Genomic DNA, 25,227 nt, shown 5'->3' with positions numbered 1-25,227 from the left:
TTCAATTTTCTATTATTTCTAGAAAACATAGGTGATCTGGAGTAATATAACCATCAATATCTTTGACTCTGTATCATCCTAGATGCTGAAGAAGACAGTGCTCTATTGCCAATGTTCACATGACTATGAACCCATAATTGATGCCTTCAGTCATGTGGGGAATGGGGAAATTTGAGACAAAATGCCATTGAAGGGRGTTTATGTGGTTCACCTTTTCAGCAACACAAGTTCTTTATCACTCAGGTCTGGCACTTGGAAGACAATACAAAATAAGAGCTAACTGAGGCTGCTGGATTTAGACAGAAAGTTAGCATCATGTATTTGTCTGTACTCACACTAGCCGTACTCCATGGGTTTCCTGAAGTGGATGCACTCCATCAGCAAAACAGAACATATGCTAATTCACATCCTTAGGAAGGAAAACAGTGAATCATTTCTAATGATTCAGTTGCTCTACTCATAGCACCTAATTAGTCCTGAGTGGAAAGCTGCAAAAATTATCTAAGAAAATTTCAAGTATTTATTTCAGGTTTATTATTAAACAAGATTAAATGAATGAGGAATTGACCTTGTTAAATCACTGGCCTACAACTGAGACTCAAGTCATCAACTCAGCTCCCTGTGAAACCACACCACTTTTCTGGCTCTTGCTGCATGGGTTCCTTTCACTAAATTTTTCTCAAACCACACACATGACCTTGGTAGATGCTCAGCTCTCTGCATGCATCACCACTATCAAAGGGACAAACCCTGAAGCTGAGAACACAGAAGGTAGGACCAATCCCTGGGAGCTCTTGCTTTTCACAGGGAAAATTCAGGTCARACTGCAGACCAGCTCTCAGCAGAGCTATGCACCTGAGCACAGAGCTAGGAGGAAGGAGGCTGACTGACCTCCAAAACAGCAGTGCCGGGACCAGACAGAGCCCCACCAGTGGCTCCATCTGTGCCAAGCATGGCAGAGCCTGAGCCACAGCAAGAAGATGGTGCCCGGAAGGCAGCGAGTGCAGGGAGAGGAGGGAAAACCACTGCCAGAGACCTGTGTTAACAAGTCAAAGTAAAAAAGGCTGTTTATATCTAAATACAAGCATTCTGATAATGCAAAATTAAACATTTTGCTGCTTCCTGATGACAGGAAGCAACAAACGTGGCAGAATACAGCCTGACACACATTTTAGCATGTAAAATTTACTTTATGTAAATTTGTAAATGGCACCATCCTCTGTGAATGGCCTGATAAGGAAAACAACTCTCATTCTAGCACAGAAGCCCTGTGTCTGCTTCCTCAAATTTTATTTTCTGTTATATTGACCTCAGCTACAAATTTCCCAGCAAAAATATAATAGATTGTTTATGTCACATTACAGGAAATTGCAGAAGCCTCTAAAATGACCCTCTTTTCAAGCACTTTTGGTTTTCTATAAGCCCTTTTTTTTCCCTTTTCATGCCTGCTACATAGTTAATATTGCAGCTTTATAACAAAAAAGAAATGTCACTTTTAAGTCACAATTAGGTTTTCTTTCTACGTCATTTTCTCTGAATTGCTACATCAGAGTTGTTTTTTTTTTTTTACTTTCATTTCTATCAGTGTAAYTTCACTAGTTTGCCCAGTGATATGTATACACAACAGCAGCAGCCCAAGAAGAGATGGAGATTCAYAGCAATCCAAGTCACAACATTATTTCAGAGTCATTTGCCCTCCTTTCTTCACTTCCCCAGACACCAACTGTCTGAAATTTTCTGCAAAATCATGTGTGTATGATTAGTATGATGACAGGAACCAGGGATATCTGTGCAGTTCCCAGTAACACTGCTCTCTACTTAGTTGTTCTCTGCTAGTTGAAAAATGAAAGACCACAGCTTGCATTAGAATCAGAAGGAAGAAGTGCAGAAGCCAAGTCTTAGCAAAGTCACAGTGCTCCCATGCCGAGTCAAAGAGAAAAGACATTTTCTGCCATTCCAATTACTTAGTTAATCCCAGTGAGATTTCCTGGAACAGATATCTGTGTCATCATTACTCAATAAACACCAAGCTGTTAAGAAATTTTCCAAACAAAACTCTTCATGAAAGCACAACTTGAAATAAATGCCTACTGGCAGCACAGCTCTGCCACAGCTCCCTCACCAGGACATTCGCCACCATCCTGAATGTGCCTCTCCAGACCTAAATCCAAAGCCAGCTCCAGCATTTGGTGGCACCCACAGACACTGCTTCTTTCAACACAGAAGGAAAATGCTTGATGTTTCTTGACAGATCAAAAGTCCATACATGAACTGACTGCAGCTCTACACTGAACACAAGTTTGAGTAGTTCTGCTTTCACAGGGAGGGGAATCTTTTTCTTTCCCCCTTAATCTACCACAGTTAACTGTATTCCTAAGATAACAAAAAGAAGTACAACACTTAGAAAGTGGTCCTTTTTGCTTCAATTGCCCCAAGATCTCACTTAGTGGAGAAAATGGAAAAATTTCTCCTCCCAAATATCTCTGAGCCTTTTCCTTCTGCGTTTCCCCTGGTCTCGCTAGGTTGTGGTAACAATTAGGTTTATCATTTCATAGAATGTTTGTTAGGCCTGTGTTCTCCTTCTTAATACATCACATTTTCATTGAGGAGTAACAGACACTGAGTAACTAGGACCACTGAAAACACTTCAAAACTCTTTTCCCCAGAATTCTAACCTTTTAGATACCCTGATTTCACAATTTAAGTCCTCAGGAGCATGCAACATTCAAGCAAATAGAAACTATAGCTTAATACACATTTAGAACTAAATTAAATAATAGATCTTTATATATTATGTTTAGATTAATTCATCATTGCTGTACATTTTGCAGGATGTAAATAAGAGCCCTTTCAAATCCTGTCCAAGTGCCCTAAACCCTCCATATAGCTTTTTTCAATTATGAAGTCTCTGGGTTTGGGTCTATCCATTCTAGGACTTTAGTTTCTTTCKCCTTCAGCTGTTCCTGCAGATACTAACTTTGCTCTTATTAGTAGTAATTTATTTTCACCATTTCCTTGAACAACCCTAAGCAGTTTTACCGTGTGGTTTTTGATTCTGCAATTTTACTTGTTAGTTACCTGGACCCCATCTTTGCAGCAGGGTAGTAGGCACCTTTGCGTGCAGTGGTGCTCCACTGAAACATATCAACATGCCCATTTCATCGACCCTTCCAGGGCCTAGTAATGTGTATTTTCAAAACTACATAATTATAACATGTTTTCAGGCAGAATAGAGTTCACAGACAGCAGSCAGAGAATGCAGACAGCAAGATACCTCTTTGCCAAACCAAATACCACTGCACTAGGCTAACAAGCCACGAGTGGATTTCCAATATGTTAAGATTACACACAGTTCTAAGTTCATGTCCTAGGCATGAACATGTACTGTTTATGTATAGGCATGAACATGTACTGTTTATGTACATACAAGTGAAACAGGATTGCTGATGTGGCAGGACACATGTCTTCCCAGGAGGTTCTTTTGAGCCAGGGGTCCTGCTGGAGTGCAGAGCCTAGGCAGGGGTGCCGTGCCACCATTCCAGCCTGGGACCCCCAGTAGCCAAGAGAATCCTACCTGGCAACAGGCATTTGAGACACCTGTTGGGGAGGCACTCARTGGGGACCAGCTAAGTGAATTGGCAGGCCAGAGACTGTAACRCTACAAGGCTTGTGTCAGCAAGTCACCACACAAGTTGCAGGAGAGCCACGGATGAGCAACAGCCTGCCCCAGCATGCCACATATGCCCATCCTTAAAAAGGGCTGAAAATACATGTCTGCATCCCTTGGTCTTTGCAATGTTGTCATTTAACTCACACCTCTGCTTTTTGTGTTTCCCCCCATTTAAGTCCCAGAAAGTTCACCTGTGCCTTACTAGCCTTTTTCTCTGCCCTTCTCCGCATGTTTSTGACACAATGCGCTGATTCCCACCCTCTGCCCTCTTCCACATCAGGCACGGCCGTCTCTCGTTTGCGCTCCCCTCCCGTGTGCTCCTTGCCGACACCTCCATCTCCTGGACACGGCACGAAACTAAACTTTATTTCACCCCTCCCCTGCCAACAAACATTATCGACATCTTGTGGTGGATCCACGGGCTTCAGGGACTGCAAGTTGTTAACTGAGAGGTTTTTTCACAGGAGACAAGACCTGTGGATTAAACTTTGTAAAGGGGTTTTCACAAGGCAGCTGGAACAGCAGAGACGGCATTTCACTCAATAGCCTCATGCCTGCCCTGCTGACGTATTCACCTCCACTGGGAATAATTTGAAAATCTGTAAATAAATTTCAAAAATCTTTGATTTTTGACCAGTGAAATTATGAAATTTTCATTGCCAGGAGTCATACCTCTCTATGCGCCTATCCCTCCATCTCTGCCCAATTAGTCTACCCAAGTCTATTTCAAAGAAATCCAATATCCAGCTGACCATTGCTGAGCTAATTCAATACATCACTACATTCTTGATTTCTTTCGGTGCTGAATTATGTACCAGAATCACATGTTGGGAACCAAAACCAGAGAGCTTGAGCCACGGCTCGGAGAAAGCAGCTAGCTCACAATATGGACATTTCAAATCTTCTGCCTTAATTTCCCATTCAGCTGGATACTTGAACCCGTCGGTAAGGAGACAATCTCCTGATGCTTGATATTGACGCAGGGCTTTGCGCCATAACACAACAAAATAATCTGATTTGCATTTTAAGATTTTTTTTTTTTTTTAGAGTAATTCGGCCGTCACTACGCCGCTCGCCACCCCGAGCGGAGGGATCCGCGCCCCTCAGAGCCCCGGCCCCGCCGCGCCTGCGCACTGCTMCCGCGCACGCGCGCGGCCGGGCGCTCTCCCTCCCGTACTTCCCGTTCCCGGTTCCCGTGCCGCTGCCCCMATTCCCATCCCGTTGCCCCTTTCCCGTCCCACCACACTGCCCGCGGGGGATGCGGTGCCCCCAGCGCAGGGCAGGCGGGTCTCGCCTGAGCGCCTGAGCGCTCGCAGCCGTGCCCTGCAGGAGCTCCCTCCCTCCGTCCCGCCATGGAGCAGCCGTACGGCGGGCAGGCCCTGGCCGGCGGCGGCGCGCTGGGGCCTGTGGATGTGCCCAGCGCCCGGTAACGGCGGCGGGGGGGAGCGGCCGCCCCGCTGGCTCCGGCGGGCGGCCTGTCGCCGTCCCTTCTTCAGGGGGCCAGCGGGCATCGTCCCGCGGCCTCCTGGGGCGGGGGGGCGGCGGCCTCCGCTGAGGCCTCGGGCCCGGGCGGTGGCGTGGCAGGTGCGAACCGGCGTCTCTCCTTCTGCAGGCTGACTCGGTACATCGTGCTGCTGTCCTTCGCCAAGGTTTTGAAAGCCGTGGGGCTGTTTGAATCCTATGATCTCCTGAAAGTGGTCCACCTCGTGCAGTTTATCTTCGTAATACAGCTGGGGTGAGTGTGTAGGGGGCGGAGCTTTGTCCCCCACCCGTGCAACTACTGTCGGTGTTCTTTGACAGCATATGACCCGGCATTATGCTGTGACAGTTTACTCGAAGAGAAGGATAGTAAATACAGGAAATACTCTGTTCATAGCAATGTTTTTGCTTCACATTTCTGTTCACTGTAGTTTAGTACCTTGGAATGTTTCAAGTTGGAAGAGACCCATAAGGTTCATTAAGTTCAACTCTGCTCCTCACACAACCACCTGGAACTTAAAACGTGATCAATAGTGTTGTCCAGATACACCTTGAACTCTGACAGCACTGGAGCTGTGACACTCCCGGGGCACCTGTTACAGTGGCCAGCCACCCTTAGTGACGAACCTTTTCATAATGCACAGTGTCAATTTACCCCGATGCGGTGTGATTCCATCTCATGCCTTGTCACTGGTCACCAGGGATGAGCACCTGCTCCTCAACTGCCCCTCCATTGAGGAAGGTGCCAAGAGGTCACCCCTCAGTATTCTCGGAGCTGAGTAAACCAAGCAACCTCAGATGTGCAATTGCGTTTGAGACCTTACACGATTGGCTGCCTCCCCCAAACACAGTCTTAATAGTTTGATGTCYTTCTGATATGGAGGCACCTGAAGCTGCATAGAGGAGCTGAGGTGAGGCCTCATCAGTGCATTGCAGAGTAGGACAATCAYCTCCCTCAAGCAGCTGGTGATGCTGTGCAAATGCACCCCAGGACACAGCAGACCCTTTTTGTCGCATCTTTATTGACCCATATTCAAACTGCCATCCACCCAGGCCTCCAGACTTCCTTCTGTGCAGCTGCCCACCGCCCTTGTATCCCTTACTTTGTGCATACTAACAGGGTTACCCCACCACAGATGGAAAGTCCACCACTGTTTCTTCTTAAGTTTCATACCGTTCGTGATTGTCCCGCTCTCTAGTCTTTCCACATGTTTCTGTAAGGCCTCTCTGCCYTTAAGAAACTTGAGTGTTTTTCCARTGTCAGAATTGGGCCTACTCTGGCATAGATGACAGTGCTGACAATGCTGTTGGTCATGGTATGACTGTTGCTCCAAGTAGCAATCAAACATCAGGCAACTGTGCTCTCATTTTGCCCCACCCCAGGGGGCTGGGGAGGAGAATTAGGAGGAAAACAAAACATGAAACTTGCAAGTTGAGATAAGATTTTAATAATTGAAATTAATAAGTTAATAAACTAAATTTAGTAATGAAAGGAAAGAGAAAACCCAATAAAAACAAATGATGCACAATGCAACTGCCCACCTCGCAATAACCAATACCCAGCCCATCCCCAACCCACAATCAGCCTCTTTCTGGGTAGCTCCTCCAGTCAATATACTGAGTATGTAGCATTTATGGYATGGAACATCCCTTTGTCCTGTTCAGGCTTGGTCTGGCCATGATTCCTCACAGCTTGTTGTGCACCTGCATGCTGCCAGAGTATGGGAAACTGAAAAGTCCTTGATTTCAGATAAGCAGTATTGGGAGCAACCGTAACTGTGTTATCAACATTATTCTCACACTGAATCCAAAACACAACACTGCTAGCAGTAGCACTTGGGTAGCAGCTAGTGAGAAAAAATTATCTTAGTCCAAGCTGAAACCAGGACACTCAGGCATGTCCTGATTTTGTTTGCAAGGGTGTAGAAGATAAGGTTTCTTCTTTGTAGATTGTATTCCTATAGTTCCTGTGAGATTCAGCTGCTGTTTTTCCCAGWTTGAGGGCTGAGGTGTGAAAACTGATAGCAAATGTACCAAAACAACCTTTGCAGACAAAATCCTGCTTCATGTTTACCTGATGAGATGTGAAAGAGCATTTATGCTTATTTAAATTTGACAGAGTTGGAGCATTTGGAACTTAGTTCTTCCCTTTTATTTTAAATTCGTGTCCATTTCTGGACTTCTCTCTTGTGTGTTCTCTAGCACCACAATCTTTTTTTTTTTTCCATCATTTGCCCATTTTTTGGTCTCACTTCAAAGTTGTGTGTGTCTTCCATTCATACAGGACTGTGTATTCAGCATTCCATATATGAGTAAGCCTTTTGATATATCTGTCTTGCTAATAAAAATCAGAGTATTATTTCTTTTCAAAACTTGTGACTTATTTTGAGTTTTGTAAATCACAAATAGACTTCTCATTATCCATTCTCTAAAGAACTTGAATTTGAAGTTGACCAGAACTGAAGTTCATTTGTCATCACTGTACTACTGGTATYTGATGCTGGTAATGCAGCAGGGGAAATAAAAGCAGTGAAAGTGGTCAGTGAGGCCTGTTAATGGAAAAAAAATAGAGGAAGCCATTTTGTTAASAGAGCCAGGTATGAGAGACCGAGTTGTTCAGAGCTGAATAGAAATTGAATAGAAACTGACTGCTAATACACTGACAGAGAAAACTTTCTCCTTTGACAGGTCTGCAGTTTTTATGGTTTTGTTTCAAAAACCGTTTTCTTCTGGAAAAGTGATAACGAAGCGTCAGGTGAGTTGACATGTATAAAGATCTTTATAAATAACCTTGGCAACATGGCTCTTGCCAGAAGKGAAAGGGAAACAAAGATTGCTTCACTGAGAAAATGGGGTTACTGTTTCTAGAGGTGTGTAACTAACTCGGTGTCGTGTGAGCTAGAACACTCAGCATTTTTAATTTTTGTCAGCTTCTTTTGAGAGKATAGTGAAAAGGTTGATCCTTATCACCATGCAAACGTCTACTCTGAGGAGTAGATTTTCAAAAAAAGCATAGTCTATTCAGCTGACTTGGATAGTCAAATGGGCAATTTCTGGACTGTCAGAATGTCAAAATGCTCCAGTCTTGTCCATCACAACAAGAGAGTCCTTTCTGCATGTGATGAGGGCTTGATCTAACTGATCCCAGTATCCCAAGGAGTTAAGAGTAAGGCTAGGTTGGAACCTGCTGATTTGTAAAAATAAATTTTTTCACTTGCTTCATATTCATGGGCTTTATGTAATTGCRTGCACAAAAACTTGACCCAGTGCATGCACTAAGTAGATAGAATCTGAAGGACAGCCTCGAAGTGTTCCATGCGTCAGCTGCTTTCATGACTAGACACGTATGACAAAATTGTAAAAACAGAAATAAGCTGCATGTGAGTTCAGAGAAGTCTGTCCCTGTATAGTTTTACTGTTGCTAAAAAATTTTAAGTCCTGGATTTTGTACATACAGTGTTTCTTGTAGGTACTTTGTCTTGTTTTACATACTGCCAAAATTAATTTCTTTTCTTATACATGAAGTTAATAATGTGTTGAATATCAGAATTATAGCCTGCTTCCTGAAGAAAGATTTTAACACACATATAAAACATTTGTAAGCATAAGGTCTTAGTCTCCATTTTGTGGTTCTTTTTATGTTTAGCAGATACATACAGTAGACTACAAAACAGGTAAATGGACTTGACTCTTCTTCAACCATTTTCCAGGATTTTTGTGTAAGAGAACTCAGACAATGTTACAAAATCTAATACTAGTAGAAAAGAACTCTGGTTCATAGTATATCCAAATAAATCTTAGTTGSCTGGCAAAGTAGCTAAGAAGATAATCATACTCTAGATTATATTTACAGAATGTGCGAAATACAATTTCTACAGCTATCGTGCTAAAAGAATGCTAGTCATGGAATGTTTATTTTGAAGCTCYGGAGAAAATAATAATGAAATACCTTTCTTTTGTAGTGGATCAAAATTTTTAAGCATGCTGTTGTTGGATGTATCATTTCACTCCTGTGGTTTTTTGGCCTCACTCTTTGCGGACCACTGAGGTAAATACGTATCTACATAAAAACAGTAAATACTGTTTTTCTCTTGTGATCCTTCTCTATCTTTCTCTTTCATTTTTTATTTTCTGTCTGTCAGACCATGCTGCTAGTCACTTGATGTATAGTCCAAAAATTTAAGTGAAACCTTATGAATTTTCCTGTGAAATCTTTAGTGATTGTGAAGTGTGATTTCTGTAGAACTGGCAGTTTTCTTTTATGAGATGCCAGTGAAATTCTTGCAARTGCTTAAACACTTGATGTGAATGATACATCAAGGTTGCTGAAGTTTTTGTCACTTCCCTACTCTTATTAATGTAATGCCAATTGTTTATTTACCTATTGGGAGTCAACAGTTTGATGGCTAGTGTTAGCAGCTAGTATTCACGTGATAGAATCAATTTCCGCACTTGTTGCAGGGTACTTCTTGGTTGGCTGTGTGCTCTGTGTTGAATTAGGGTTACATTAGTTCATATGCATACAGGTAAAACCATTTGTCCTGTATGTAATACAACCTACTTAAGTAGCTATAAAAGAGTAACTAGACTTCCAAAAACTGGAGGTTAATATACTTGAAAGCATGTTTCACTAGCARGAGGAAAGTAAAGCCTTAAAGAATACATTTTATGAGGGTGAAGTTTATCACCTAGACAGGAGAAGGTATACTCAACAGCAATACTGCTGTGATTACTAATATTAATGTAGTTAGTACTTTTGTGTCTTTCTGGATGCTGGCAGTCTTCTCAAACAGAACCAGTTACATGGGTCCTGGCATGTTGTATTGCTATGCAGAGGATTACAAAAGCATTTGGTAAACTTGACAACAATAATTACTTTCATGTTCTGCTCAGGAAAGTTGTCAATACCGCTTGTTAGTCAGCCCTTGCTGTCTGAAGGAGGTAGCATGTAAGCTAGAATTCCTTATTTTCAGCAATTAAGAGGTTTTGAGGTGGCATAAACTGCTAGATCATCAGCACCTCAATAAACAGGATGTAGTACAGTACAGGATCTCTTTTTTTTCGGTGGGAGAAGAAACTGGTTTATAGGAGGTATTTTAGTGGGAATAATAACTCTATCTTAAGCAAGTTAGTATCTTGTGTTGCTAAAAGAAAGTACAATTTAAAGCTATCTAGAAATTAATAATTTAAATCTGTTCCTTGAATGAAGATGTTCTTGTTTCRTAATATACATAGTTGTCCGCAGCTAGATCTAATGCTGGTGATGGCAAATCATTTGCTTGTGTTTATTCTTTTCAATTGTTTAAACGTGCTGTTGTAATCACAGGATAAATCTTTGTTGTGTCATTAATTTTAGCTGAAATAGTGTATATCAAGATTGTGAGGTAAACTCATTGTAAATTAAGTATTTGTTTAATTTTTTTTATAGGACATTGTTACTGTTTGAGCACAGTGATGTGGTTGTGTTGTCACTCCTTAGTGTCTTGTTCACAAGCTCAGGGGGAGGACCAGCAAAGGTATTTAAACATCTGTTTTACCAAATGTAAAAGATACTGAACCCTATAAATTCACTTACTTCTTTACCTGGAATAAACTGTATTTTGGATCCATGTTCATAGAAAATGTTTTTTAGTTTAATTAGTGGTGAAATTTTAAGATGTACTACTTGAAATAATAAATATAAATAAATAAAATAAAATAAAATAAATAAATATAATAAATAAATATCGAGAGAGAAATAGTAGGTGAAGCTATTGGATAACCATAGCAGGTACCTGAGAAATTTTTCTGTTTATAGGCAGAAAAGAACCTTGAGAATTATTTTTGGATTCAAACTGACAAAAGAACAYATGTGCATGTAGTGGTCCTGACTCTTAGACACTGAAGCCCAGAAGTACAGTTCCTGGCCTAGCATCTTCAATGTGTTTAGCTTTTCACATACATTGTTTCTTTCTGCCAAAATGTCCTCCAAGTACTTTTATGTGTGTGTGATCCCGTGTGTGCTGAGTACTTGGACCCTTCCATTTAATTGAAGACCTTTACTTGAGATATGCTTTGTTTCACCTCCCATTGCATGTACTTTTGCAAGTGTTCTCTAAATGGGCCCAATCAGCCTTAAATGSACAAATTTATCCCCATAGCTAGCAGACTTGAGCACTTTCACTCAAAAACAATAATGATAGGAGGAGCTGTAACCTCCTGTTACATACCTGAGGCTAGAAGGGAAGTCTTACTTTGGTGCCATCTCAGGCTGGCAGTTCGGAAATCTATCTCATAACTGCACTGAAGTCCCCTAAGACTTTCAGGCAGTCTTAAAGTCACARTCATCTGTGCTGAGACTCTATGCTCACCTCCCTGCAAACTGAGCTTATGTCATCCAGCATGAAGGTCTTCATCTCAAAGACAATTATTTTCTCCAGCCGAGTACTCAAAGGATAGGTGTAGAGCTTGAGAGAGATTCTTTGTCAATSTGTATCTTAATGAGCCACATTTCACAAATAAGCTGCATATATTCAGGCCACAGAAACAAGAGAGCCATAACCCTGTCCTCTGAATGTTTCAGCTTTATGAACTGATCTGGTCAGCTAACTTTCTGAAATCAGAATGTAATAGCTGTCTTTGGCTTTAAAAGATAAATTTTAATATTATTTTTCAGACATAGAGCTTAGTATCTAGCTAAGATGATGAATACCAAAAATTGCAGTGGTTTAAGCTGGCAGCTGGAGTTTCATAGCTGCTTCTGTCCTTTCCCCACAGAAGCACTTCAGAGTTCTTTCTCATAACCTTTGCATAGTACTCTAGCCATACGACAAAATTCARCAGTTTGTACAGATCTTTTTTGTAGCTCAGTGATGCTACAAAATATTAAATCATCAGGTTGAAGTAGCAGTGCATTCTGGTGGACAGAAACACCCCATGGAGAGAAAGTAATCACACTTAAAATTTGTAACACACTCCTAGCTTTCTGCAGTGGTGATATGTTCTGAGTGATCTGCTAAGTCTCAAAACCAGAAAAAATGTAAAAATGTACTGTCAAGTTCATTTTCTTAAATGTAATAGGAGTTTCATTCATGGTTTTGTTACTGTAGTATGCTTACATTGATCAGGAAGCAGGGAAGGAAGGGACTGATTTCCTGGATTTTTTTAATAGTTATCCGTGGTAACAAATTAAAAAATATTTGGGTTTTTTTTTTGTTGTTGTTTGGTTGTTTATTGTTTTTTGGGGTTTTTTTACAGACAAGAGGTGCTGCATTTTTCATCATAGCTGTGATCTGCTTACTACTTTTTGATAATGATGACCTCATGGCTAAAATAGCAGAACATCGTATCCTTTCTTGCTATGTGTAAGAGCAAGTGACTCTTAGTACTGGAGCAGAGAAAATGTGAAATYGAGTGTACTGAATTAAATTATAATTAGAAATTATTTTGAAGTTTTTGAATTGAGCATCTCATCATAGTGTAGTATGTACAAAGTAATACATCTAAGAATGAGCAGTAAAAAAGAACAAGGTGAAAGTAAACTTACCAAGGATATATAAAAGCAAGGAATTACAGATGCACATGCTGTATTCTGGAGCCTTATTGATGATTTTACTTAATTTTCAGTGAGTAGAATCATGGAATAGAATCACAGAGTGGCCTGGGTTGGAAGGCACCTTGARATGTCAAGTCCAGCAGTTTATCCAGTACTGCCAGCCCCCCACTAAATCATGTCCCTAAGTGTTACATCTGTATGTCTTAAGTACCCCAGGGATGTTTATTCAGCCAGGGTGTGCCCCTCCCTGGGCAGCTTGATAATCCTTTCTGTGAAGAAATTCTTCCTAATGTTCAGTCTTAATCTCCCCTTGGGCATCTTGATGCCATTTCTTCTTACCCTGTCAGAAAATACTGACCCCCACCTGGATGCAGCATCCTGTCAGATAGTTGTAGTGAGTGATAAGGTCTACCCTGAGCTTCCTTTTCTCCAGGCTAAACACCCTCAGCTCCATCAGCTGCCCCTTGTAAGTGTTCCCCAGCTCCGTTGCCCTTCTGAGGGGTGAACACACCTCAGCACCTCAGTGTCCTTATTGTAGTGAACAGCCCAAAACTGAACACAGGATTTGAGGTGTGGCCTCACCAGCACGCAGTACAGGGCAGTCCCTGCCCTGCTCYTGCTGGCCACACCATTGCTGATCCAGGCCAGGATGCCATTGGCCTTCTTGGCCACCTGGGCACACCCTGGCTCATGTTCAGCCGCTGTCACCAGCACCCCCAGGTCCTTTTCCTGTGGGCAGCTTTCCAGCCACTCTGCCCCAGCCTGTGGCACTGCCTGGGGTTGTTGTGACCCCAGGGCAGGACCCGGCCCTGGCCCTTGTTGAACCTCACACCCTTGGCCTTGGCCCATGATCCAGCCTGGCCAGATCCMTCTGCAGAGCCTTCCTGCCCTCCAGCAGATCAGCTCCCACCCAGCTCGGTGTCACCCACAAACGACTGAGGGTGCACTCGATCCCCTTGTCCAGGTCACTGATGGAGTCATTAAACAGAACTGCCCCCAGTACTGAGCCCTGGGGAACAGCACTGGTGAGTGCCCACCAGCTGCATGGAACTCCACTCAKCACCACTCTGGGCYCAGCCATCCGGGCAGTTTTTACCTGGTGAAMAATGCGCCTGTCCAAACTATGAGCAGCTGGTTTCTCTGGGAAGATTGTATGGTAAATCGTGTCTGATGCTTTACTGGAGTCCATGCATCCACAGCTTTTCCTTYATTCACTGAAGGTAAGGCTGGTCAGTCAGGACTTGGCTTTCATAAACCAATTCTGAGAACTGGGCCTAATCCCATTGCTGTCCTGCACATGCCAACACACCATAAAGCTCAGTTTGCTTACTTCTGATTTCTGTGTTCTGCTACCTTTGCCTTTTCTTGTTGTTCTTGTTCTTGTTTAAAAATCAAATTAAACTTTTCCTTAATTTTTTATTTAGCTGAGGGGCATCATGACAGTGCTCTTACCCATGTTCTTTATACAATCATTGCTTTCCTGGGTGTTGCAGATCACAAGGTAAATAACATGTATTATAGAATATTTATCTAAGTTTTGTAGGTAAAAATTTCACCAGCTCAGAGCTAATCCAAGCCTGAATCAAACCCAAAAGGTTGAACATCCCCATCCCATGTTGGAACTGAATTTGTGTTGTAATTTTTACATACTGATTGGACTATGAGGATCTTCAGTACAGCAAGCCAAACCATAGAATAGTCAACCTCTGTAGCAGAAAAGGACTTCACTGTAATGCATAACCTAAAAAGTCCCATTAAAATTACCATGAAATATTCTGTCATCAATGTTCTGCATGTTTATAATGCTTTGCATAAAAGCCATTTCTTACTGACTTTTGGGGCCTGTGTTTTGTTGCTGTAGCTTTAGTTTTTCCTAGTCTTTCCTTTACATTAGATCTGTATTTGAAGACACAGATTCTGATACTTCTTGATAAGATAGTCCCATAGGAATTGGTGATATAAATAGCTGAATATCATCATCTTACTGTATGTGATTGACCTAGCTGATTGAATTGTGTTAGTATTGCTAAAGTGGCTGCATTTGAGGACTAAAGAGGGCAAAAATATGKAGCAGCTGGAAAAGTGTTAATATAAATATAAATCAAATATTAGAAACACTGGTTAGTGGTGCACAAAAGCAAGTGTCATCTAAGGAAGATGAGATGCTGTGTATCTCATAATTCATCTCGAACAATTTTGAAAAAGTACATTGTGAAGAAATATGATATGGTGTGATCAAAGGTAAGTGGATAAAAAGGTTGTGAAGGGTCTAGAGGACAAGGTGGTGTGAACCTTTGAGGGTTTATATATGCTTTCACCACACTTTAAATAAGGGGCTATGGGAAAACAAACTTTGGGTGATTTTTCTTCTTTCTCAGGTACCTTTTGCTACCATTTTGCTGCTGATGTATGCCAGTTAACACTATTGAGAGTTTTGAAATTAAACTCATATTAAGCTGTTGTGAATAGAGCTAAGGCATAACTATGCATGGTATGTTACTGTTTTTAGCTAGAGTGAAAATTACAGAAAATGTCCTAGTTTTGGCTTTTGTTGCCAGGTTAAGGAAAGCACATTAATCTTTTGTCCTTGTAAGCCTCATTGTGTTTTGAGTGAGGCTTTTGATACTTAAGAAGTGCTAATGGAATCCCTTTATGTCTCCAGGGTGGAGTACTGCTTCTGGTACTAGCATTGTGCTGCAAGGTTGGTTTTCACATGGCATCCCGAAAACTATCTGTAGATGTAGGTGGAGCCAAGCGTCTTCAAGCTTTGTCTCATCTTGTTTCTGTCCTTCTATTGTGCCCATGGGTTATTGTTCTCTCTCTGACAACAGAGGTAAGATCATAAGTATAAAGACAAATCGTTTTTTGTAGTGCTTGTGAAGTACAATTTAAATATTTCCTTTAAAGTATCTTTAAAATTACCAAAGTTGCTGTCTTTTTTTTTTTTGTAGTAAGCTTTTTTTATGCTTTTCTATATTTGATTTTTATCTATTCAATACCTTAATTTCCTCTTTYGTGTAATAACTGTATTTCATCCTTCTAGCTCAATACTATATCTTGGGTTCATCTACTAATATTACACAAGTGTTAATGACTATATAAATACAGTGCTCTTTTATCCCTAAGAAGCAGATTATGTATTTTTATTTTAAGAAATGCACTTTTTGCCTGCATGCATAGGGAGAGTAGACCATTGCATATAGCATTCCTTTCAAGAATGTGAAMATACTTAAAATAATGTACTGTGGTGCATGTGTCTTTTACAACTGAAATGTTTTGTTTATATGATAAATTGAAAGTACAAAAGTATCTGTTTTATGGATTAGTGAAAGCACTTGTAATTTGAGCAAACTAGATTTAATGCTACATACACAATCACTCTTCTGGTGAGCAGTCCTGTTTGAAATTTATTTTTTGTTTCAGAGTAAAGTAGAGTCTTGGTCTTCTCTCATCATGCCTTTCGTAACAGTCATCTTTTTTGTTGTGATCCTGGATTTCTATGTGGAGTCCATATGCTCTGTGAAGATGGAAGCTTCCACATGTGCTCGATACGGATCCTTTCTTATTTTCATTAGTGCACTGCTTTTTGGAAATTTTTGGACACATCCAATAACAGACCAGCTTCGAGCTATGAACAAGCCACCACACCATGAAAGCACAGAGCATGTTCTTTCTGGAGGGGTGGTAGTGAGTGCTGTCTTCTTCGTTTTATGTACGTATTCTTGTCTTAATTCCAATAAGTCTGTGGTCTGTGTGACTGGAAAGCCAATCAGAAAATTGAGGTGTGCAGAATTCTTTTGGATGAGCTTTTTTGGATACTTTTGAATAAGGCAGCCAGTATCTTTTTGCTCTTTTGCTGTCTGTAGAGAAAAGGAATGTGGAAGTGATGATCTAATCTTGCATAGCAATGAAATCTRGTGATAAACTTCAAAATGAAATTAACAATCACTTTGCTGCCTGCAAATTTCACATAAACTTTGATTGCTGATTAAACGCATTATAACATAGCTGTGAAGCTTAGAAACAGCAACAAAAACTTCAATACTTTCCTTGCAGCTGCCAATATCCTGTCCTCCCCCTCCAGGAAAGGGCAGAAGGGTACCCTTATTGGCTATTCCCCTGAAGGCACTCCTCTCTATAACTTCATGGGTGATGCATTACAGCAGAGCTCTCAGTCACTGCCCCGGTTTATTAAGGAGTCACTGAAACAAATTCTTGAGGAGTATGATTCTAGGCAAATCTTCTATTTCTTGTGCCTAAATCTGGTAAGTGCATGTTTTTTTTCCTTCAAACCCAATCAGAACAGTGCATCTATAATAGAATATATATACAGTTTATACAGATACTGTAAAGAAGTTACTCTWTAATAGATTCCCATAATTGATTGGTTTGAAAGTGATGTGTGATGGAGTAATTTAGTTAGTGGTCAATAATTTGTTGTCAGTGCAGCACTGGTTCTCTGTGTAAGCATTACAGCAGTAACTGAATCCTTGTATGATACTATGTTCAAGGTTGAGATACCTCAATGTTGCCAGCAGATAAGCTGAAACTGATAAGGCCTTCAAGGATGGGAATGACAAAATAGAAGGTATGGGATTGATTAGTGTAATTTTGGAGTAGGCTAATTTTATTTCTAGCTTCTCTCTGTCTTAAACAGGAAAAGATTATGCAGTATTCAAAACTGATAGAACCTCTTTTGCAAAGATCTCCAGGAAAATAAGGGGAGGAACTTGAACTATGCTTCTTAGCTCTAAGGAATTCTATTATCGAATATGAAAGATTGGAAAATAGTTTCTAGCAGATGGATTAATAATAATAAAATATACAGGGTAAACGTATGCATTAAAAATGTTTCCTTGTGTACCCTCTCAGAACTAATTACTAAGATTTAAACAGTTTACAGGTGAAGAAAATGTTGGTGTAACAGATTTATTAACAGCATTACTTTAACACTAATTGTATATCAGWTCAGAGCTTTTACATTTTTAATGATAAAACGCTTAGAATTTGGTCTACAGAATGTCAGTTTAAAATTCAAAATGAAAACTTAAATTTACTCCTGTRAAGAGTTAGTTTTTTATGTATGAGSCTTTAAGGAGAGTAGGTTAAAAATAGCTCTTCACAGACCTGGAATGCATCACGTATTTCATTGGAAGAGAGAAAAAATGGTCTAGAAAGACTTTGAACAGTACCTTTGCAAAATATCAAGTCTTCTATGAAAATAATGTCCTGCTATCTACCAAACAAATTCCTATCTACCAAAACATTAATACAYAAGTTAATTTTTGAGGAAAAATTCAAACTCTGTTTTGTTTTAGGCTTTCACTTTTGTGGAGCTTTTTTATGGAGTATGGACTAATAGCCTTGGTCTTATTTCTGATGGATTTCACATGCTTTTTGATTGTTCTGCGTTAGTGATGGGGCTTTTTGCAGCTCTGATGACAAGGTGGAAAGCAACTCGCATATTTTCCTATGGGTATGTATCATGGTTTCTTTAAAGACTGTTTGAAACTTAACTCTTCTTGCTCATTTTCAAAATGTTCTCGTGTGTATGGGATATTTTACTAATGCGTCCTTCTGTGGGTTTTTTGCTGTGTCTCTTCTGTTCCATTTGTACTCATGCTATTCTTTTCTTAGCCCTGCAAAAAAAGTGCCCAAAATGTAATTTTCATTTATCTCTACAAGTGAAACTTTATCACTATGAATATTATTTAGAAATTATCTCGTTCTATATATGCATTTATGTCAAACAAAAATCTATGTTAAAAATTTTCATTCATATGACGATTTAGATTTGGTTGATGTAATTAAACTTTATATCTATAGCTGTKTAACAATTTGAAGCCCTGAATGGGCAGTATATAAGAGAATACTTACATGCTGCTTTATTCTAATGGAGTTTGGACAGTTGAAAACTGGCAACCTCTTGATCAGAAAAAATAACTCGGAAGTTGTGGCATGATTCTGTAACATTGAGGAAAATATTAGAGCACTCTTAATGCTGTATTAAAAGAATTATATTATAATTTTGACATTTGTTCAGAGTACCCATTCTTCACTCTCAAAAGTATATACATTTACTTTCAGGTATGGACGTGTAGAAATTCTTTCTGGATTTATTAATGGCCTCTTTCTGATGGTGATTGCTTTCTTTGTCTTCATGGAATCAGTGGCTAGACTGGTGGATCCTCCAGACATAGATACAAACATGCTAACTGTAAGTTTTGTCATTCTGTTTCAGTGTATTTTTGCAGTTAATGGTTAGTTTATGTTTATCTCCAGGATAATAGTCCTTCCAGTACCTGAAGGGAGCCTTCAGGAGAGCTAGAGATGGACTTTTACCAGGAAATTTCATKATAGGACAAGGGGGAATGGTTTCAAACTGAAGAAATTMCTAGATTAGGTATTAGATATTAGGAAGGAATTCTTTACTGTGGGGTTGTTTAGGCACTGGAACAGGTTGCCCAGAGAAGTTGTGGGCTTCCCCACTTTTCCTTAATTAAGTGCATGGTGTTTCTGGTTACCATGTTCTAAAAAATAAGTTTGAACACCTATAAAGATGCAGTGAGGTTAAAGGCTTTTCTCTCTCTCACAGCCAGTCTCTGTTGGAGGGCTGATTGTAAACCTTGTTGGTATCTGTGCCTTCAGCCATGCACACTCCCACGGGGCTTCTCGGGGAGGTTGTCCTGCACATGATCACAGCCATTCTCACCATGGCCACAGCCATGGCCATTCCCACAGCGACCATGGGCACAGCCATGGACATTCCCATGGGTCTTCTGGAGGAGGCATGAACACCAACATGAGAGGCAAGTACAGATTGTTGAAACATAAGTGATGAATGCAATTCCAGGAGAGTGAACATTTTTAGAATCAGACCTATGCAGTACTATGCATCAATCTTAAAAGCGCTCTCCTGGAGTGATCTGACAGCTATTAAATGTGCTATACAGGACTTGCTCAAAACATTTATGAATTTACCTTGAAGAAACTTGAATACCAGATGTTTCTGTGCATATATGCTAGTACATTAGGAACACTAAAAAGCAGTAATCCACAGTCTTTACTAACATTACTAAAGGTCACAAATAAACCACATTCAAAAAGCTTAAAGTCCTTGTTTGTAAGTTCAAACTGGAAATGAAAGTACAAGGCCTCTATCTATAAAGATACTACCATGCTTTTAGGTATCATGTGACAGTTGCAAAAACACTGCAGAGGGGATAAGAAGCAGAACAAATACAGACCAGCAGTTGAATATGCTTTTATTTTTGAATCAGAAGATTAGGTGGTAAAGATAAAACTTTCAAATCTGAAATCATAAGCTGAGTAGAGCACTGTATATAACACTTCAGCATAGAATTTTTTTCTCTAGTAGTTATAAAGTAGTTATTTACCAATAAATAACTTTCTGGTTTATTAAAAAAACCTATAAGGAATAATATTTTCTRTGTAAGCTTGTCAGAATATGGTGAATAGTCTCATATTTTTAAGTTATATTATGTCTTAACTCAGTTGATTGTCCTGGTTATTCATATTCATTATGTCTGTCATTTTTGTAAAGTCTGATTATACTCATGTTTCAATATTCTTCAAAATCCTGACACTTAACTAGCACTAATCTTACCAGTGATTAGCAAGTATTTTTCTATGCCCGTTGAGTGTACATTGAGAATAAACCCACAATTAAAGCAGTATAAAGTATTAAATTTGTAGCAGTAGCACAAATACAATTGTAAAACTGGAGTAGAATTGGCATAGGTAAACCAGCCAGTACATTAATGTGTGTCCACATTAGCAATTCATTGTGTACTTCTACCTTTCTGTTAAGGATCACTGAGTCCTTGTATACAGAGCTAAATTACTAAGCAATATTGTACAAATGCCACTAACAATTTAAAGACTATTCACATTTACTTTAGTCTGTGGATGCCTACCTAGATCATTGCCCTATAGAGTAAAAATTATTTTTATGTTAATTTGTAATTAAGCATTAAAAAAGCTAAATGTTTATAGTGTATTTTTGTCCCAGGTTAGGCAGAGAGTCATCTCTGTTTAGCTTGAGGATATTTAGTAAGCCTTACTCAGTTTCTGCTGTTGAGCATATACATACATTTTAGACAGGACTGTTAATCAATCTATTTGTTTTGGTTTTAGGTGTGTTTCTGCATGTGTTAGCAGACACTCTTGGCAGTGTTGGTGTTATCGTGTCCACGATATTTATTCAGCAATTTGGATGGCTCATAGCTGATCCACTCTGCTCTCTCTTTATTGCTACATTGATTTTTCTTAGTGTTATCCCACTATTGAAAGATGCCTGTCAAGTGCTTTTGTTGCGAATACCTCCAGAACAGGAGAAAGATCTGCATGCTGCTTTAGAAAAGGTACAATTCTAAATGTTTTCATGTACAAACATACAAAGCTGTAACGTTTTTCAGTGATTATTCAACTCAAGCAGTTCATTCAGACAGCTTTTGTTGTATTGGACAAATTCTTGTCTCAAGTAGTTTAAAATCTATTTGGCAGAGAAGTGACAGGATCACTAGTTTTAATGATTAAAGTTTGCCGCTAAAAAGATTTGCACTTTTTTTTGCTTCTGTGGGTAGTCCATAGTTTCAGACACGTAGGATAACAGTGTGGTAAACAGTGGCAGTTTCCTGAACCCACAGCCCTTTTTAACCTTTTTAACTTGTTATGGAAATTCAGGCAATGGGAGCTTGTAATTTCAGGTGTTCTGATTTGTTTGTACCATAAAGGGTATACTAGTTCACAGTAGGTGGGATGGCAAAAGTTAAGCTGTTTTTTCTAATTACTTTCTCRTTCTAGTCTGTTCTCTTCCTGTCTGGTGCAGTATGACATCTGCCTTGAGGCTGTACTTAGTCTTTGCTGTTGCCTCATTTTAAGTTCTTACCCAAAATTAGAGTGTGGACCTCAGTGTGGAGAGCTCCTCTATAAAAGAATGAGTTAAAAGTTCTTGGAGGGTGCTGTCAACTAGAGGCTTCAAGGAAGACTATCCTTGTGGTGTCCTGTCAGCTTACTAGAAGGGCAAATGTGTTCTTGTCTGCGTGAGAAAGAAAATGAGAAATGGAATTGTTTGGGAGAGATTTGTGTAGTTAAAGGAAAGTGAGATCCAGTATGGTTTCACTTTTTGACTAGAGAAGACAGTAATTCTGAGATGCTGGGGAAGAAGAAAGTACTTTTTGAAAGCAATCAAAGACCAATTCATTAAAAGACAATAGGAAAAGCATTTTAAAAATTACATCACAATAAAACCATTTGCTTGCTGTAGATTGACCCCAGCCAGCAGCCAGGCATCGATGCAGCCACTTGCTCACTCCCTTCTTCACCACTACCACCACCACCAACACTGCCAATGGGACAGGGGAGCATAAGCAAGAAACTCTGGGAACAGTATAATTTAACAGGTGAAGGAAGAGATGGGGAAAAGGAGTGGTGTAGCACCTTCCACAGGCAGACCAATACCCAGGCTGTCCCCAAACAACAGCCACCTTGTAAGCCAAAATCGCCACTTCATCCTCTACCCCATTTTTTACTGCTGAGCAAGGTGTGTTCTATGGCATGCAGTATTCCTCTGGACAGCTTGGGTCAGCTGCCCTAGCTCTGTCACCTCCCTACTACTTGCCCACCCCCAGCCTCCCACCTGGGCAAGGGCAAAGTGGGAAAAAGGGAAAGCCTTGAAACTGCGTGATAGAAAGCCCGAACGGTTCAGCAATAGCCAAAGCATTGGTGTGTTACCAAAACAGTTTTAAGCAGAAATGCAAAACACAGAGCCTGATCAGCTGCTCTGAAAAGCTATCACAGCCAACCCAAAACAAAGATAAATTTGAAAAAAATTATAAATTATGGAAAATAAGTTATTTTTCTGAGTTAAGTGAGCTATGATACTAAATATTGCTGCTAAACTGTGAGGTAACAAGTGCCCTAGAAATGGTAGATGCCAAACCAGCGTTCTGGTTGGTCTGTATATGTATGTTTCTGTGATCTGTTCACTATGTCAGGGATTTTTTTTCCTTATTCTATTTAGCATTGCTCTTCTGGGGTTTTAATTTTGACTTTCACCTTCTAGAATTTTACAGGAGTAGCAAGGTGACCTTTTAATATTAGATATTTCTGAATATAGCTTAGTTGGAAAGCTGCTGTACTACACACTTCTGTTTCCTTGTGGAATACTATCAACTAATAGCCATGTACATATACAAGTTTAAAACTACTAAATTGTTGTTAATGAAATTTCTTCACAGATTCAAAAAATAGAGGGAGTCATATCCTACAGAGATCCTCATTTTTGGTGCCACTCTGCAACTGTTGTGGCAGGCACAATACATGTGCAAGTGGTATCAGATGTGATGGAACAGAGAATTGTACAGCAGGTAAAGTGCAAGGTTTTCAGACTCTTAATTTCTTAATTTGCTATTTGGCATCTGCCTTTCAGTCATAGACTGAAGTTTCAAGCTGACATGTATAAATTTTTTGTGGCTCAGAGTTGGTCTCTAAGACTGTACCCCTTGCCTGCTAGCTTGAAATTAGCTGCATAAAGAATTGTTTGCTAGAACATCTGCCAAAACACTCACTGGTGAAAGTAGCACTACATCTGCTCTGAGAAAAGAAGGGGAGGTGGAAAAGCAGGCCTGCAAAACAGGCAATAAACAGTASGGATATCTGGGTGCTAATTATGCATTTATAACTGGATTACCACTACCTATTTGCTGTGGGTTTTTCTTTTCATTAAAAAGATATATATTTCCCTATGGAGAGCATTGAGAATCACCCAGTATGCCAAAGTTGCAAAGCCACACCCTGTTAAACTACTTTCTGCTTTCCAGAGAACTGAATTCTGGTCAATGCTATGTGGGGCTTTTTTCAGCATTTCAGAGCCAGAATACTACAAATTACTGTGAGATACATATGAAGTGTAATAGTAATGTTACACCTTTCTGTTCAGGTCACGGCCATTCTGAAAGATGCTGGAGTAAACAACTTAACTGTCCAAGTGGAGAAGGAGGCTTATTTTCAACATATGTCTGGACTCAGTACAGGATTTCAGGATRTCCTTGCAATGACTCAGCAACTGGAATCTATGAAATACTACAAAGATGGTACTTACATCATGTGATACGAAGTTGTATGTGCCAAAGGAGGTGTAAATGGTCAAGCTGTTGGATTCCATATTTGTATTTTTGCTGGGAGATCTTGGACATACATGCACGGAAACAAATGTACTATATATTTGAAATTTTTTAAGTGTACTATCTTTATTAATTGGACTGAGATGCTTTTATAAAGGAAATAAGGACTTAAGTACTTGGGTGTATGTGAAAATAATTGAAATCTTATATACTGTACTTGGTGTTTATTAAACAGTAGTCTTGCAACTTGCAGATGAGTGCAGATACATTCCATACTTTCTCTTAAGTGTGGAAGTTCTGTATTGTAATTTCTTTTTAGCAGCGGGAAATAGATTATATTGAAATGCAAACATAATCAACAGGAAAATACTATTCTTTCTTTCAAGGATAGCTTGAAGATTCTTGAAATGAAAAAAAGGTTTATTATGGGGAGTAAAAAACATGGAGTCCTGTGTTTTGCATACTTCATTAGATAATGTAAATACACAGTTTTTTGTTATGTCTCAGCACACCAGTCTGATTTTTACACTTAATACAGCAGAGCAAATACACATTACCATTTTACATTGATACCAACTTTTTTTTTAAAGAAGATAAATCCACAGATTTAACAGTGAGAAATAGGGAAGGGGGAAAATGTGAAGACACTTTTCTCTTTCCTGGGAAGATTCAGAATTGTAACTCAAACCACTCTGTAAAATAAATATTTTGTACTTTTTGTATGAATAACTGCAAATGCAATATTTGAGGTCCAGAAGTAATAAATTAGTGAGCATTCTATCACTCAGCTAAACTTCACATCTTCAAGATATGTTGTCCTGTACTTGTTTTTTATAGTAATAACATGACACAGCTGCAGGTGTACTGTAGCCAACTCTACCTCTAGGTATTAGTCAAGGAAGACATTCAGATTTAGAATGCTAAACTGTGATAGTACTCTTGGACTTGACAAGTTGCTGAAATGAGTTGAGACTTTTTGACTGGAAAGTGAAAGAGGATCTTTAAGACAGAATTATGAATGTTGAGTACTTAATACTGCAAAGAAAACATGTCTGTTTACAGGCCTCTTTTGCCTGTCTGTAGCATGTTAATATAACAAGTGTRAATATATCTTCCATCATCCCATGTATCAGGGCTGTATTATTTTGTCATACAGATTTTTTTTGTTTCTGATACTCAGTTTTTTTTGAATACCATTGTAATAAGAATAGAATAAGAATAGTGAAATTGAAGGACAGAACAGAGTGATAAAATAATTATATAATCAGAGCAGATTTACCAGGAATGCAGTAAGGGAAGTCCATGAGCCATTCTGTTTCTCTTCTCATCAGATTGTTTATRCAAATTGCATGGTTTGTTTTGAAGGGGTTCCTACCTTGCTGTTAAAACACTGTCTG

General features: G+C 39.6%; 1 protein-coding gene across 1 annotated transcript; it reads left to right on the top strand.

Moving 5' to 3' along the window:
• The first annotated feature begins 4,803 nt into the window (after positions 1–4,803).
• SLC30A5 (solute carrier family 30 member 5) lies at positions 4,804–24,336 on the top strand. The gene is made up of 16 exons (XM_057363877.1): positions 4,804–5,096; positions 5,283–5,405; positions 7,838–7,904; positions 9,112–9,197; positions 10,578–10,665; positions 12,386–12,473; positions 14,108–14,184; positions 15,346–15,516; positions 16,107–16,395; positions 16,740–16,948; positions 18,002–18,159; positions 18,771–18,900; positions 19,279–19,492; positions 20,841–21,067; positions 22,946–23,074; positions 23,647–24,336. The coding sequence occupies exons 1-16, from the start codon at positions 5,023–5,025 to the stop codon at positions 23,815–23,817; spliced, it is 2,301 nt and encodes a 766-aa protein (XP_057219860.1). The 5' UTR covers positions 4,804–5,022; the 3' UTR covers positions 23,818–24,336.
• Positions 24,337–25,227: the final 891 nt, after the last annotated feature.

The sequence above is a fragment of the Malurus melanocephalus genome, unplaced genomic scaffold, assembly GCF_030028575.1.
Source record: "Malurus melanocephalus ecotype Western Australia unplaced genomic scaffold, MMel_1.1 scaffold_31, whole genome shotgun sequence".
Classification (NCBI taxonomy): Eukaryota; Metazoa; Chordata; class Aves; order Passeriformes; family Maluridae; genus Malurus; species Malurus melanocephalus.
This window is presented reverse-complemented; position numbering and strand designations above follow the sequence as displayed.